The following is a 16,371-nucleotide window of genomic DNA, read 5'->3' as shown; positions in this document are numbered from 1 at the left end:
ATTTTACGGTAAGATCTTACAAAAATCCATTTTTTGCAATTGCCAAAAAGGTATTTGCTGGAATGTAGCTGCTGAGAATGTAAGAAAACCCAACAGTATAAATAGCATATTAATAAAGAAAATTTGTTGCCTGCAAGTTAGAGTAGGTATTAAGAAGCAGATTAAAACATCCAGCTGCTCTGTTTTCAAAATGTGACAGGGGATGCTGGGATAGGATCCCAGTGAGGATACAGTCGGAAGTATCCGCTTCCTGGGACACAGCGAGAGAAACGGATGTTGTTGCTCCCACTGCCTGATATCAGAAGCAGTGAGGATTTCGTCACTTAAGATTTCGGTATCGTAAACGGCTTGTGAGCACATCGGATAAAACCAATCTCAGTTTAGTTAGATGCTTTGGAGCCAGAGGAAAGATCTGGGTCTTATAGACCCCGATCTCTCCAAAAAGTCACGACCCATGATCATATTTTATGATGGCAATAAAGGTGATCCAGAAAAAGATAAAGCAGAATAAATAAAATATTGTTAAAGAGCCATGTCCCCATGTGCTCACATGCAAATTCGAACGCTCGTAGGTCCCACAGTTTGGTGCCGTTCCACAGGTGTACAATATTGTAAAGCGTGACATGTTACTGAACATGTAAAGTGCGACATGTTATTTACTTGGCGTAATATCCGCTTTTATATTTTACCAAACAATTGGGTATTATGTTCTGTTTTTGTGCATTAAAATTCGTTAAAGTTAATTTTTTCCCAAAAATTTGCCTTTGAAAAATTATATATTTTTTTTTAACAGATGCCCTAGAGAATAAAATTATTATTATTATATAGGATTTATATAAAGCTTACAGTTTACGCAGCGCTTTACAACTTGAGGGTAGACAGTACAAATACAATACACTTTAATACAGTAGGAATCAGAGGGCCCTCTGATATGTCACACAATATTTGCGCATCGATTTTCTCAAACTCAATTTTTTGGGGGCAATAAGACTATTTACATATGACTGTGCAAGCTACTTATGTGTTTACATTTGCGAACAAGCCTTAGGGGATAGGGGTGCTTTAGAAACATTTTTGTTTGATTTTATTTAAAAAAATCTACACTGTATATTTTTTATCTTTTGTTGATATCGAAAGGGATAAACAACATCCCTTGTGATAGCATACTCAGTGACAGGTCCTCTTTATGGAGAGTATATGACACAAAAGATGGCCCAGTGGAAAGCCATTGGGACCACGTGCTCCATAAAGCAGCCCCTGAATGGTTAAGCAAAAATAAAATGGTAAAACCAAATAACTAATGTGTGATCTCAATGTGACATACCACAAATCACTATATAGTTAATACACAAATGGAATCTGTTTAGTTGGTAGCCAACACCTTTCAAAAAAATGCTACCCTGACATGTCAGTGCTCCAGCCCACAAATCAGGAGGGGGTACTCCATCCAGGATGCACACAGTGAGAGAACAAACAAAGGCAAGAGCAGCTACAGTGTAGTATTAAAGATAAACACTTTTGGTCCGACACTGAGACTGTCTCCTACATGCTCTTGTAAATGCAACTTACAGTTTTTCAAGAAAGTATTTGTTTTTAATACTACACTATGGTGGCCCTTGCACCTGCTTGCTCTTTCCCCTATTTATGAAAAGATCTGGAGTCTATTAAATCCCAGATCTCTCCTCTGCCCTCCAAAGTATCTGATCAAACCAAGATCGGTTTGATCAGAAGCTTGTTCAAGCTGGTAACTGCTTGTTTACATGAAACCAAAACCAGAAGTGCCAAAATCCTCATCACTTCCAGTTTCTGATGTCACACAGTGGGAGGAGCAACATCAGTTCCTCTCACTGTGTCCCAGGAACTGGATGCTGTCGCTATCTTTTCTAGGCTCCCCCATCGCAGGGGAGAGCCTGGTAAAGACGAGGGGGGTGGGACCCCCTTCTGCTGTCTGTAAAAGTAATCCATCAGCTTTTTAGCCATTAGGATTACTTTTTACATTGAAGGTAATCACAGGCCCTAAAAAAATGATAGCTCGATCATTACTGCAGCAATGACTGAGATATCGCCCTTCTAATCCAGCAACAACGTAACGTAAGTGGTTAAACTTTAAATTTATATTTTTAAACTGTACTTCAGACACACAAATGTTTATCCGTCAATAGAAACAAATGATATAGTGTACTATGTGTTCACCAAATTCCAAACCCATATATTTCCAGAACCTTGGGAAGGTAGCAGTGATCTCATTGTGCTTAAAGCCTGAGCAGATAACAGAGTTTTGGGTAAAGTGCATGAGTTTTATGCTGGAACACTGCACAGATCTAAAATAAATAAACAAAAGGAAATAAAGATTGTACAGGGTTCTTGTATTTTTACAATATTCTTTTCTCTATCGCTCATTGACAGACGTAGTCCTCGTTGATTCAACACACTCGGGTTATGCTGCCCTCCACAGGAGTAGGACTAGACAGGAAAGAAAATACTCTGGCCACACCCTAGGGGCAGTCCCCAAGGGTATATCCTCTCTCTCTGCTACAGCAAATCAGTTTTTTTCTGTCTAGTCAGGAGTAAGGACCTAGATACCTTGCTGGGATCTTCGGTCCTGGCAGGATTTTTTTCTTAGAAAGATTTTTAGACAGCTTTTTTCTCCAGTGTTCCTGTGAGATCTTCAAGCAAGAAAGCTGAACTGGGCGACGGGCTGGATGTTGAGATCCAGTGGTCACCCCAGTTCAGCCTGCGAGCGCGTGCAGGCCATAGCTCCGCGCTGGGTCGGCCGCGACATAGTCCCACTGGACGGGGACTGACCCTGCGAGTTAAACGTCTCGCTGAAACGCCAAAGACCATGAGTCACGGCGTCCGTATTGGTCGACAGCCCTCCCACCTCGGTGGAGAGGGGTACTGTCAGGAGTTGGCGCCCGCCTGGTTCCGGTATGGTGAGTAGTATGTTCCCCCCTTTCCCCTGACGGGTCTTGTGGTGAACGCGGGCCCCTCTCTGTATGGTAAGGATGGGTTCCCCTCTATCCTAGAACATGGCACAGATTCTCCTATTTGAGTGTGATTTTTGTGTATAAAAAGCCAGGAGGCTTGGCTTGGGAGCTGACAATCTAATTGCAAGTATGTTTAAATGATTGTAATCAGTGGCAGTACTAGAATCTTACTGTGATAGATATGGTATCCTACCTGTCAGAAGCCACAGGACATGTATACTGCTTTCCAGGTCATTCCTCCAGCAAAAGCACGCCTCCCGACGGCCACGCGGTCCGCCAGGGTCCGGTACCGCCGGCCACGCGGATCTCCATGTAGAGAGAGGTCTATTGATGCCGAGATACTCTGTAGTCACGCCGCTATTCTGTAAGAGGCCGCCGCCATTCTCTGGTAGATCGCACGAGGCCGCCATTTTGGCGTAGCCTCGTGTCTCCAGCATGGGGGCGGCCATGTTTGAGGTGACTCAAACACCTCGTGGAGCTAGGGGAGGCACCGGAAAGCTTACAGAGGGGCGGAGCCGCCTCCTTTCTCCCGGGCAGCCAGCCAAGAGACTTCCTGTCTGTTCTAGACAGTGCTGAGACAAGTTGCAGTAAACTCTGAGCATCAAGTGGTGAGCCTGGGGGTCTATCTCTCTCTCTCTCGCTCGATAGGGGTCCCTAAGCAGGTAACATTGAGGGGCTTTGTGGCGCTGGGGGTCTGGGAAAAAAAAAGTTTTATTTTGTTTTGGATTGATTTTTTTCCGGGTAGTAACTGGAATTATCATGGACCCTGCCACACAGGTAACCCCACCTGTTTCCCTCGAGGGGGCTGCGTGACCCGCCGGTGCACAGAGTATAGATGCATTTACAGCAGTTTTGGAGTCTTTGGTGGCTCGGGTGGAGACGGCCTGTCAGGAACGGGGGTCAAGAAAGCGACCCCCGCCTACCCCTATATCATCTGACACTTCAGACTCAGATTCTAAGATGGTCATTGCAGCTGCAGGTCCCTCTGCAAGGGCTGTTGTCTCAGGTAAAGTTCCTTCAGACAGTGAGGAGGACGTTCATGCTTCCGCCATAATTCGGGAAGAAGCATTGGTGGACGCACTAGTTGTGGCGGTTCGGGAAACCTTAAGACTTGAGGTTTTACCGGCAGAGGCAACTGAAACAGAGATTCCCTTTGGTACTAACAAACCCACCAAAACGGTGAAGGTTTTTCCTGTACCCAAGTGTTTTGGTAATAAAATTAAAGAAGAATGGGAGCATTCTAAGCGTACCTTTACTATTTCCAAGTGTATTGCTAGACGCTATCCGTTTGAGGAATCCCTCATTAAGAAATGGACGGTACCACCAGTGGTGGATCCACCTATTTCCAGACTGAATAAAGCCACGGTTATTCCAGTGGAGGACACTTCGTCCTTTAAGGACCCGGTGGATCGGAAGGTAGAAGCGGAGTCCCGCACTATCTTTTCCCTGATAGGGTCAGCCTTTAGACCAGTAATTGTCATTGGTCTAGTTTCCCAGACACTAACGGAATGGGCGAGATTGGTGCGCCAGGACCTGAAGGGGAAAGATATCCACCAGGCAACATCTGAATTGATGGAACAGATCATACAAGGACTACAGTTCGTCTGTGACGCAGCCTTGGATGCTACCCCCCTATTAGGGCATGCATCTATGTCAGCGGTAATCCTCAGACGCGTGCTGTGGTTAAAATGCTGGTCAGCGGACCTAGGTTCCAAAAAGACCTTAACGAATCTCCCCTTTCAGGGGAATCGCCTATTTGGGGCCACCCTAGATGAGATCATTAAGGATGCCACTGGGGGCAAGAGCACTTTCTTGCCACAGGCTGCTAAAGCTAAAGGACCTCGTAACAAGCGATGACCTTTCTTTACCGCCCATAAAGGGTTTGTGCACCCGACTGGAACAACCGGGAAAGGCAAGGCTCCTCCAGGAGGGTTCAAGAAGGGCTGGTCGGACAGACAAAAGACCGACTCAGCCAAACCTGAAGCAAAGGATTACACAGCCTGAAGGTGCGCCCCCACCCGGCTTGAGGGTGGGGGGACGTTTTCACCGGTATTCAGGGCATTAGATCGAGCATCGACCACTGCTACCGGTGCAATTCTTCCCTGCCAACATTTAAGTACTACAGGGAGCGGTAGTTACCATTCCCTGAACAGATCTTTTTCTTTACCTTTTCCAAAGATTAGTCTCAGTTCCCCACAAGAATCGGATCCGGTTGAACAGACAGACCAAGAAGCCTCTAGCCGGGTGACTTCGGTCCCTGAGGTTCAACCAGGAGAGATCACCGTTCCTGATAGGAATCAGGTGTCTGATAAATGTGTGGGAACGGAGAACGATCAGACTTTGTCGGATGGTCGGGGCCAGATAGCTCTAGGGCCGCCTGGTTCAAATCCAGTCAGCGCCAGTGGTCCTAGAAATTCTAGGCTGGCCTCGTCAAGCCGATCTACCCGACTTGGACATGCGAGTCGCGGACGTTCCTTGGGAACTTCATCTCAGGGTGTGTCTGCGGTCTCAAGGACCAATCTTCCATCGTGCTTTACAGTCGCTGGTTTAATGGCCTGGCCATTGAGACCCAGGTACTGAAGGACAGAGGGTTGTCAGCTTCAGTTATTCCTACCCTTATTAAAGCAAGGAAAGCGACTTCCAGCAAGGTCTATTATCGCACATGGAAGACGTATATCGCGTGGTGCGAATCTTTAGGGATTCCTCCACGTACCTATTCGGTGACTCGAATATTGGCCTTTCTGCAAAAAGGGGTTGAGCAGAAACTAGCCTTGAGCACCATCAAGGGTCAAGTTTCAGCATTAGCAATCTTCTTTCAGAAACCTTTAGCTACTAAGTCCTTGGTGCGGAATTTCATCCAGGGGGTGCGGCACCTGGCTCCACCAGTCCGCGCGCCCTTACCGCCCTGGGATCTTAATTTGGTTTTGTCGGTTCTACAGAAACCTCCTTTTGAAAACTTCAGGGAGATTCCCTTGCTTACTTTATCCCAGAAGGTAGCCTTCTTGGTGGCTATCACTTCTGCACGCAGGGTGTCAGAACTGGCTGCATTATCATGCCAGTCCCCATACTTAGTGATTCATAGGGATAAGGTAGTGCTTCATCCTAAGCCATCCTTTCTTCCAAAGGTGGTTTCAGATTTTCATCTGAATGAAGATATTGTACTACCTTCCTTGTGTCCTCAGCCCAATCATCATCGGGAACATGCGTTGCATTCCTTGGATGTGGTTCGGGCAATCAGGGTATACCTGAAGGCGACGGAATCGTTCCGTAAGACGGATTCACTTTTTGTGATCACGGATGGCCCCAGAAAGGGGTTGCCTGCATCTGCCGCGACTATCGCCAAATGGATTAGACAGACGGTGGTACAGGCTTATTCTATTAAGGGTCGGAATCCTCCGTTCCCTGTTAGGGCGCACTCCACTCGAGCGCTCAGTACTTCCTGGGCCTATCGCCATCAGGCGTCAGTGGTCCAGGTATGTAAGGCGGCCACCTGGTCGTCGGTACATACCTTTTACCAAATTTTATAAGATTGATGTGATGGCATCGGCGGATGCCTCATTTGGCCGCAAGGTTTTGCAGGCCGCAATTTGAGGAGACCGGTGGTCTACCTCAAGGGTTTTTTTCTGTTGGAAAATTTCTGTTGAGTCTCATCATTGAGGATGAGTATTGTAAACTTCTAGTTGGCACCGGTTGGGCCTTCTAGATTGGATTTGATTTCCATTTTCCCACCCCTCATTTGTGGTACTGCTTTGGGACGTCCCGAGTGTGTTGAATCAACGAGGACTACGTCTGTCAATGAGCGACAGAGAAAAACGGATTTTTGTAAAATCTTACCGTAAAATCCTTTTCTTTTAGCTCATTGACAGACGTAGTACCCGCCCCTCTGTTTTTGAGTTGGGTTGGGTTAAATTCTCTAAACACTGCTTTGTGACATAACTGATTTGCTGTAGCAGAGAGAGAGAGGATATACCCTCGGGGACTGCCCCTAGGGTGTGGCCAGAGTATTTTCTTTCCTGTATAGTCCTACTCCTGTGGAGGGCAGCATAACCCGAGTGTGTTGAATCAACGAGGACTACGTCTGTCAATGAGCTAAGAGAAAAGGATTTTACGGTAAGATTTTACAAAAATCCGTTTTTAGCCCCAGTTTCAGCTGTAAAATATATAACTGTAATAAATGTCCCATAATTTGTTGACCGTTTCTGGCGTGTTTTTATTTATTTATTTATTTTTTTTTTTTTTATTTTTTTTTTAGCTTAAACCTACTTGCTGTTGCCTCTTAAAAACACACTGACTTCTATAATGTAATCTGTTGGGCTTTTAATTTAAAATATTTTAATGTCATATAAAAGAAAAAAAACACAAACAATTCAACATGTTCACTTGTTGCTTGTATGTGCAGAGTACAGGTTGATTTCAAGGATTTTAGTCCCTTGCTGCTTCCAAAATTGTGCCAATGCATATGGCAGAGGCATCCATACACATTAGTAAATAGAAAAAGCAGTGTTCGCAGCAAGGAAAGAAGATAAATTCCTGCTCAAAGTGCTGAACTTACTGCTTTTGCGCATATAATTATTACATAATTTTATAAAATCTCATTGCTCCTTGAAAATCAGTTGATGGCATTGCAATTTCATAGGGTTTTGTCTGAATGTGCTTTTTTTTTTTTTTAACCTTTTTCTAAAAATTTGTTTCTACAGGCAACATCCAGCATTCTGTGAATCGCAGACAGAGCTGGAAGGGTTCAAAGGAGTCCCTTGTTCCACAGAGACACATTTCACCCTTGTCTGATAGTGTTATATATGGCGGTTCAGAAATGCCTGGACCCCAGTCAGAGATGGGAAGGCCATTATCTGGATCAGGCCTTCCAGCCTTTGCTCAACAAATACCAGTCAATGGCCAGAGAGTGAACCCACCACCTCCACCACAAGTAAGGAGTGTTACCCCACCACCACAACCTCCTCCTAGAGGAACTACTCCAACACCACAGTCTTGGGAGCCCAACTCACAAACAAAGCGTTACTCTGGTAATATGGAGTTCCTAGTTTCCCGAATTTCCCCAATCCCACCTGGAGGTTGGCAAGAGGGATATCCATCTTCTAATATTAACTCTGCACAAATGATGAACCCTCAGCCTCAGCCACAGAGAACTATGAATGCTGTTCCTGTTGGAAGACAACCGATCATCATGCAAACCTCTGGCAGCAGCAAGTTTTTTTCAGGGAGAGGTGGCATTCAGAATGGTAATGGACAAACTGAATATATAACACATCAAGTGGGTAACGGTGTTGGAAGACCACAACCTCCACCTTATCCTATGTCAAATGGTCCAAATAATACTGCAATGCAGATGCAAGGCAATAATGTACCAATGTCCCCTTCTGCTTATAATAATGGCAATTTGCCACAGTCTGTACTAGTTCCAAATAGAAATAGCCACAACATGGAGCTATATAATATGAGTATTCCAAATCACCCAACGTCCTGGTCTCAGTCCACCTCTACCCAGTCACCTCCTGGGAATCATGAGATGCCATCATGGCAGAATAATATTCCTGTTAGGTCCAACTCTTTCAATAACCCAATGGCAGTTCGCCAAGTGCATTCTACTAATTCACAAGCTTCTGCTACAACTGTGACTGCAATAACTCCTGCCCCCATACAGCAACCTGTAAAGAGCATGAGGGTTTTAAAGCCAGAACTTCAGACTGCACTGGCACCAGCACATCCATCATGGGTAACCCAAAACGTACAAGGAGGGCTTTATTCAGAAGGAATGTCTCACAACAATCCTTTGATGCCTACACAAACAGAAGCACCAAACTACCAAGGGCCACCACCACCATACCCAAAGCACTTGCTCCAGCAAAATTCTCCCAGTTATGAAACTGGTCAAAAATCTAACAAGGAGGATCTGTCTCCAGGAACTTCTAATCAGGAAGAAGGCGAAAAGGCATCTGAATCAACTGTGGAAACCACTGAGAAAGAGAAGAAACAAATAACTACATCCCCTGTGCCAGTCAGGAAGAACAAGAGAGATGAAGAGAGAAGGGAGTCTCGCATCCAGAGCTACTCACCACAGGCTTTTAAGTTCTTCATGGAGCAACATGTTGAAAATATTCTAAAATCTCACCATCAAAGATTGCACCGCAAGAAGCAGCTGGAAAGCGAGATGATGCGAGTAAGAATGCCATTTTTTTTTTATGTCCTAAAGATTTTTTTTTTCTTTCATTTATAGTTGTAGGAAGCCAAAGTGTATTCTAGTCCATTGATAACCTACTCCTTTTTATATGCACAAAATCATGAATGTATCTCAGGCTTTAAGTGCATAGGTTTCCAGTGACACGTTCCTTATGGGATGGCATTAAAGTAGAACTATAGGGAAGAAAAAAATAATAATTTTGTATAGAGTAAGGGATGGTTATAACTAGGGTTGCACTGATACTGGTATGATACATTTTGCAGTGCTATTTGAGCCCATGGAAAATGAATAGTCTCAAATCGCTCTGCAAAGAATCACATGCGATTTGAACAGGAATGCTGTGCTATACACGGGATACATGACCTTCAGCAGATCTTATTCAGTGGTTATATTTGAGACTGACCAGACATCTTTATGCAATTTGAATGATTGTGTGAATGCAGAGGGCAACACATGTTTGCTTTTCCAATCCCGGTCCTTTTATTCATAACAACGTTGTTTATTTTTAATCTGTGAGGTGGTGGTCGTATTTTCTTGTATTATTGGTGTTATTTAATTTTTTCAATAAAGCCTTTCTACCATTACCTGTGTGTCCCCTTGTGACAGTCTTAGAGTTCGGGTCTCCCCCTCCTCTTTTTGTATTCCATTTCCTCTGTCACTGGACTGCATCAAACCTTCCGCTTTGATGATAAGGTATATTAAGGCGATAGGAGTACCATGGGTACCATGTAATCTCCAATAATCTCCATTCAACAATGTGGTTTTGATCCAGTGGAGACCCCCCCCCCCAGTTTCTTACATGCTGTGCTATTCCTGTCCGAATTGCATGCGGTTTCCCCCACCGATTCTGTATGAAGCAGTGGTGGAACTACCAGGGTTGCAAAGGTCATACTTGTGACCAGGCCCTGGAGTTCCGCCACCTTGGTGGGGGGGGGGGGGGGCGGCAAGACAGCAGGAAGGGGGCCGCTGCGGGATAGACCATGGAGCACAGCGTACATTTATGCTGCACGATCGACGGGTCTCTAACCAAACACCGCATACAGCAGGGAATTTCATGTGAGACAGCTCCCCCAGCTGGAAGGGATCATGAGACGCTCTCCCTGGGTTCCACTCTGCACTGATTTGCCAGCAGCAATGTGTCAGTGCGATGAACCGGGAGTGTGAACTAGGGAGGTGTCTGCTCCACTTCCTGGTCCCTTTGCAACAAGTATGAGCTCACCGACAGTCGCTCTGTGTGTGTTAGCCTATGGGTGTCCCAGCTTCCAGGACATGTCCCTAGCACTCAGCAATGCCTGTCTTCCCACTGTGAGGCTCTCTTCTCCAGTTTGATGGGAATGTAGTAAGAATCTCCAATATGAAGAGAATGTGTACACTTCACTGCTCCAGACACAACTGCCCGTGTCCCCTGTCTGAAATATACCAACAATTCAGACTGTGGTCACTCCAAACCAGGGATCAATGCACTACTGTCACCTGCTGCTTCACCTCCCTTTCTCTTTTTCTTTCTTTCTGCTCTCGCTCTGTATGGCCTCTTTCACACAGGGCAGAGACAGCCAGGAGTCTACTTGCTCAGTGGGGAATCTCTCCCCTGAGCAGATAGAGGACTGATCCATCTCCCCTCCCCATGTTCTTCCCCCACTGCTATTAGATGTACCAATCAGGAAGCAGGATATGGAATCCCCAATAATGTACTGTTTTCAGGCTTGTGTTCATATTTACAGATGCACCCGTCATTATTATGACTTCTCTGTTACATGTGCTGCTATGTTTGTGCTTATGTACTTACTACTTCAAGGGGAATAGCCCCCCTACCAGAACACTCGGGTCAGCCCTCTCAGCCATTGGCTGAGAGGGCTGATCGGAGGCAGTCGGCTGTTGGTTTTCCAGCATGCACGTCCAACAGAAGCCAGCCGAACCAGCTGCCATACACTTGGGCCAATAAAAACTGGCCAATGTTGCCCGACATCCGGCCCGTGTGTACTAGGCTTAACTGTCTCTGCCTGCTCAGTTGATCCAGATAGACCTCTATGGAGATGTTTAGGAGACAGCCCCTGTTTGCAAAGTCGTAGATGCATTTATTTCTTGACTAGCAATTGCACTGACCTGTATTTTTTTGTGTTAGTGTCTTGTTGGTGTCACAAAAAGACAAACTTGTTATATCAGTAATGTAACAGGTGATTATCAAAAATAAGATCACTTGACTGATCTTTAAGGGAAAAAGTATTTTCACTTTCTTTTGTCTAGTTTGCTACTGGCTGCACCATATAGTGCCTATATATAGCTCATCTCGTGTTACTTCTATGGAGATACAACTTTTCATGAAATTAAAGTTAACTGGGAAGGTATTCTGCAGTGGTGGTAGATTTGTATGTATATTAGAGTTGTACGATTAATCATTAGAAATCTCAATTCACTCCCCCCCCCCCCTTCCCTCACAATCTTATTAACCCCCCTTTCCCTCACGATCTTAAAACTGCATTTCCTTAAATTAAAGCAGTTGTATACTTAGTAAAAAAAACAAAAAACCTGCAGGACAAAGGCATAATAAGCTAGTATGCATCGCATACTAGCTCATTATGAAATACCTTAAAACGAATCCACGACACGGTCGCCTGGACAACGCTAAGGGCACTGTCATGTTCCCTCGGTGTCTCTTCCTGGTTCTGCGGCTCCGGCACTGTGAGTGGCCAGAGCCGCAATGACGTCACGCGCGGGAGCTTCACTTTCCGGCAAGGAGCTCTGGACCTTCAGAGCGCATGCGCCGCTGAAGTCAGCGGCTGCATGCAGGACGAATATCTCCAAAACCGTGCCGGTTTAGGAGATATTAATTGTACCTACAGGTAAGCCTTATTATAGGCTTACCTGTAGGTAAAAGTCAAATAGCGGAGTATACTACCGCTTTAATACAGTGCAGAGCTGTTCTCTGCTCACTCAAAGCTGTCAAAAAAAAGAAAAGAGCCTCAGGCAAATGTTTATCAACATTGTTAAAGGCTGTGAGATAACTAAATACACTGTTTTACAATATATCATTTTGTTCTTTTAGATGAAAGGAATACACTTCCATCTGTAAAGGAGGGCAGTTTAACTCTTAAAGACTAAGCCTTTGTCTTACAAGTTAAAATCAGTATTTTTTGCTAGAAAAATACTTAGAACCCCTAAACACACTATATATATATAAATAATATCTTTTTTTTTTAAGCAGAGACCCTGTATTTGCACAGTGGTCTTTCAAACGCAGTTTTTTGGGGGAAAAAAATACACTTTAATGAATGTTCACACCTATGTGATCGGATTTCAGTGCGAGGAAAAAAAGCACCTTTTTTGAGCAAATCCAATGTGAGTTCAGCCATAAAACTGTATGCAGGAATTTGCATTTGCACAGACATCACATGTGATCTGCACAGCAATGCGGTGCGAATAACATGTGATGTCTGACATTGCATACATGTGAACCCAGGCTTAATTTGCCTCGGTCTCACTGCAATCTCTTTCCCCCAGCTGCCCGATGTGTTCCTGGGCGTTGGTAAGCACGGGAGAGCCTGGAAACCACAGGAGGGGGAAAGACACCGTGCTGCCGGCTGTGTGAAAGTGATCGTCCGCTATAAAGGTGCCGCATCACTTTCACTTTGAAGCCGATCCCCGGCTGAATAAAACACACACAGGCTGATGGCTGCTATTTGCCCCAGTCTCACCGCACTTCCGTGCCTCACGGCGATCGCAGGCGTGCTGTGCCACTGGGACACGGCGCAACCCTGATCTCGGTAAAGAGCCGATGACTCGGCTCTTTACCCATTGGATCAACTGCATCTAATCACAGCGGATCACATGTAGGCAAGGAAATGGCATTGTAATTGTTGTAGTTTGGCAGCAATTACAACTGAGACCTTAAGAATCTAAGAGAATATTGAATATCTTTAAAAATATGCAATGGCAATACAATAACCCTTTAATGCCTCTGTCAGGCTCAAACTATTTTCCACCAGTTAAAGAGAATAAATTCTTTCTGAAATGGACCCTCTAAGACTGTCTTAAGAGTGAAGGACGTCCTGGAAGGGAACGTCCTCTGTACTCTATTAGAACTTCGAAAAAGGTATGGTGCGTCACCATGGGATGTTTGGAGTTATAGACAATTCCAACATTTTGTGGAGGCCCTCCCTAATTCCTTCTATTCGTGAGCTCCGTCCATGGGAAGAGACTTGTGGACTGGGGGGGAATTAGCAGACAAAGGATCTCTAGTATATACAGGATGTTGATTTTCCAATTTGACCCTGGTTCAACGAGTCTTCTGGGGGGCTGGGAACACATTGTTCCCAATCTCTACCAGAGGAACTGAAGTATAAGGTTATAGATTTGGTGCACTCTAGCTCAATGGATATGAGGATAAAAGAGATGAACTATAAGCTATTAACAAGGTTGTATTATGTTCCATCAAAATTACATAGGATTGATCCAAATGTATCCTCCTTGTGTTGGAGGGAATGTGGAGGTGAGGGAACCCACGCTCAGATATACTGTAGGTGGTGGTGTTCCTTGATCCAGCCATATTGGGAAGAAGTGTTAAATGTAATTGGGAAAATTAGCAATGTAGATATTAGACAAGATCCATGGCAATGTTTGTTCCATGCCACAGTTGAATCAAAAAGAAAATACAGGGTTGCCATTATTCCAAATTGGTTAAATACAGCGAAAATACTGATCCCGAAATATTGGAAATAAAATACCGACAATCCAGGAATGGGTTAGGGAAGTGGATAGAACTAGGTTTTTGCAAGAATTAATATGTTTGCAAAATGATTCCGGAGTGAGATTCTATGGGACTTTGGGGAAGTTGGCTCGAGTTTAAACAGTCTTTAATATATATGAGTTATATGGGTAAAGAGAACCCCTCTCAGAGGACAGGAACCTTTTGAGGATGTGGTTATTTAGGTGAAAAATGTGAGATTAAATATTGCCCTCTCTTTTCCTTGGTTCCTACCCCCCCCCCCCTTCTTTCTTTTTTTTTATTATAAACGGGGAGTTGGTTTTGGGAAAAATAATAAAAAGTAAGCAAGGAAATGCCGTTTTATCGGCTTTTCTGGCCTCACACTTGTAAGGAGAGGAGACCCGATCAGCAGCATCTCCTCCCTCCGGAGACCTGTACAGTGCCCCGATGATCATTGTAGCCCCAATAGTGTCCAGCAGTGCTGCATACTAGTGCCTCCTCATCAGTGCAGCCTCATCAGCCCACATCAGTGCACATCAGTGAAGGAGAAAAATTACTTATTTACAAAGTTTTCTGACAGAAACTTGCACACATATTTTTTTTATTTTTTTTTTTTTTTCAAAATTTTGAAAAAGAAAAAAAAAAAAAATATATATATATATATATATATATATATATATATATATATATATATATATATATATATATATATATATATCTTAGTAAACTGACCTTTTTACACTCAGGCTTAAAGGTGACCATACACTGGTAGAATTTTGTTCAAGCATTTTCCTTTTAAGAACGTTTGACTCTTTAGTCATTGGTTGGGGTCACATCAACATTAGATTTTGACAGCAGTAACAAGAAATTTTGAAGGAGCAGGATAGGAATGGGTTTTTCTTTTTTTTTTTTTCGAATGAATTTCGAACAGTGAATATGGTTTTCGTTCAGGAAAAGTCCATTCATTCCAAAATCATTTAAAATGTTAATTTTTAAGTACTCTCAAACAGCATTTATCATGCCATTTTTTGTACTGAGAGCGCTTTCTCATGACTGTATGAAAATCTTCTATTGCATTGGCAGCTTTAGGTTTGCTTTACTTTTACCCTTGAGTAAACATGGCATGTTGGCATTAAATGTCTTGATGCTAGGTATTTCAGAAAGTTTTGGCATATGCTGTAGTTTATCTAGGATTAATTAATACTGGGGCCAACCTTGGGATACTGAAAGCAGAAATAAGGAACAGTCTTTGAAATTGCTGTCTTATTATTCAGTGTGAGGAGGTCACCTTTGCCATATACTGCATAATATGAAGTGCATTCAATGTGTGTGTGTTTTCTTAGGACCGGTTCACACCATTAATCTCTCAGGAAAATGCTATGGGTTCCTTCACATGTGATCTGGGTGCAATATGATTTCAGCCCATTTATTTGAGTGGGCTGAAATTGTGCAGGACCACAACAAAAGTAGTGCATGCGCTACTTTACAAAACGCAGAGGAACTGGATTGCAACCAAACTTGCTTTTAAAGTGCTGTTAGAATTGCGCTGACATCTGCTGCATAGTTACATAGTTAGTGAGGCTGAAAAAAGACACAAGTCCATCCAGTTCAACCTATGATGTGTGTGTGTGTTTGCTTTTAACCGTACATTGTATACCCCTGTATGTTGGGGTCTTTAAGGTGTCCATCCAATAGTTTTTTGAAACTATCAATGCTCCCCGCTGATACGACTGCTTGTGGAAGAGAATTCCACATCCTTACCGCTCTTACAGTGAAGAACCCCTTACGCACTTTAAGGTTAAACCGCCTTTCCTCAAGTTTTAGTGAGTGGCCACGTGTCTTATTGTATCTCCTTTCTCTGAATAGTTTGTTCCTTATGCTAGGGTCACCAGTACAGTATTTGTACATTGATATCATATCCCCCCTCAATCGTCTCTTCTCCAGAGAGAATAGGTTCAGTGCTTGTAGTCTTTCCTCATAGCTGATGTCCTCCATTCCCCTAATTATTTTTGTTGCCCTTCTCTGGACTTTCTCCAGTTCCAGCACATCCTTCCTGAGGACCGGTGCCCAGAACTGGACAGCATACTCCAGATGTGGCCGGACCAGAGTCTTGTAGAGTGGAAGAATAATCTCTTTATTTCTGGAGTGAATCACCTTTTTTATACAACCCAGTATTCTGTTGGCTTTGCTTGCGGCGGCTTGGCATTGCATGCCACTGCCAAGCCTGTTGTCTACCAGTACCCCCAGGTCCCTTTCCATCCTAGACTCACCCAGAGGTTCCCCCCCCCTAGTGAGTAGCTTGCTTTCTGGTTTCTGGCCCTCAAGTGCATTACTTTACATTTTTCTACATTAAATCTCATCTGCCATGTAGTTGCCCACCCCGTTATTTTGTTCAGGTCTGCTTGCAAGATTTCCACATCCTGCATAGAAGATATTGGCATGCCTAATTTAGTATCATCTGCAAATACTGAGATTGTACTAGA

At 44.0% G+C, this 16,371-nt stretch overlaps 1 protein-coding gene across 1 annotated transcript in view; it reads left to right on the top strand.

Moving 5' to 3' along the window:
* Nucleotides 1–16,371, top strand: part of LATS1 (large tumor suppressor kinase 1) — a 57,971-nt gene that overhangs the window by 19,611 nt on the left and 21,989 nt on the right. The window contains exon 4 of the mRNA XM_082251593.1: nucleotides 7,685–9,165. Within this exon, the coding sequence (XP_082107719.1) occupies nucleotides 7,685–9,165 (1,481 nt within the window). The remainder of the gene's footprint in view (nucleotides 1–7,684; nucleotides 9,166–16,371) is intronic.

This window comes from Pelophylax lessonae, assembly GCF_965119305.1.
Source record: "Pelophylax lessonae genome assembly, chromosome: 3".
Taxonomy (NCBI): domain Eukaryota; kingdom Metazoa; phylum Chordata; class Amphibia; order Anura; family Ranidae; genus Pelophylax; species Pelophylax lessonae.
The sequence above is the reverse complement of the archived record's forward strand: the minus strand, read 5'-3'. Positions and strand labels throughout refer to the sequence as shown.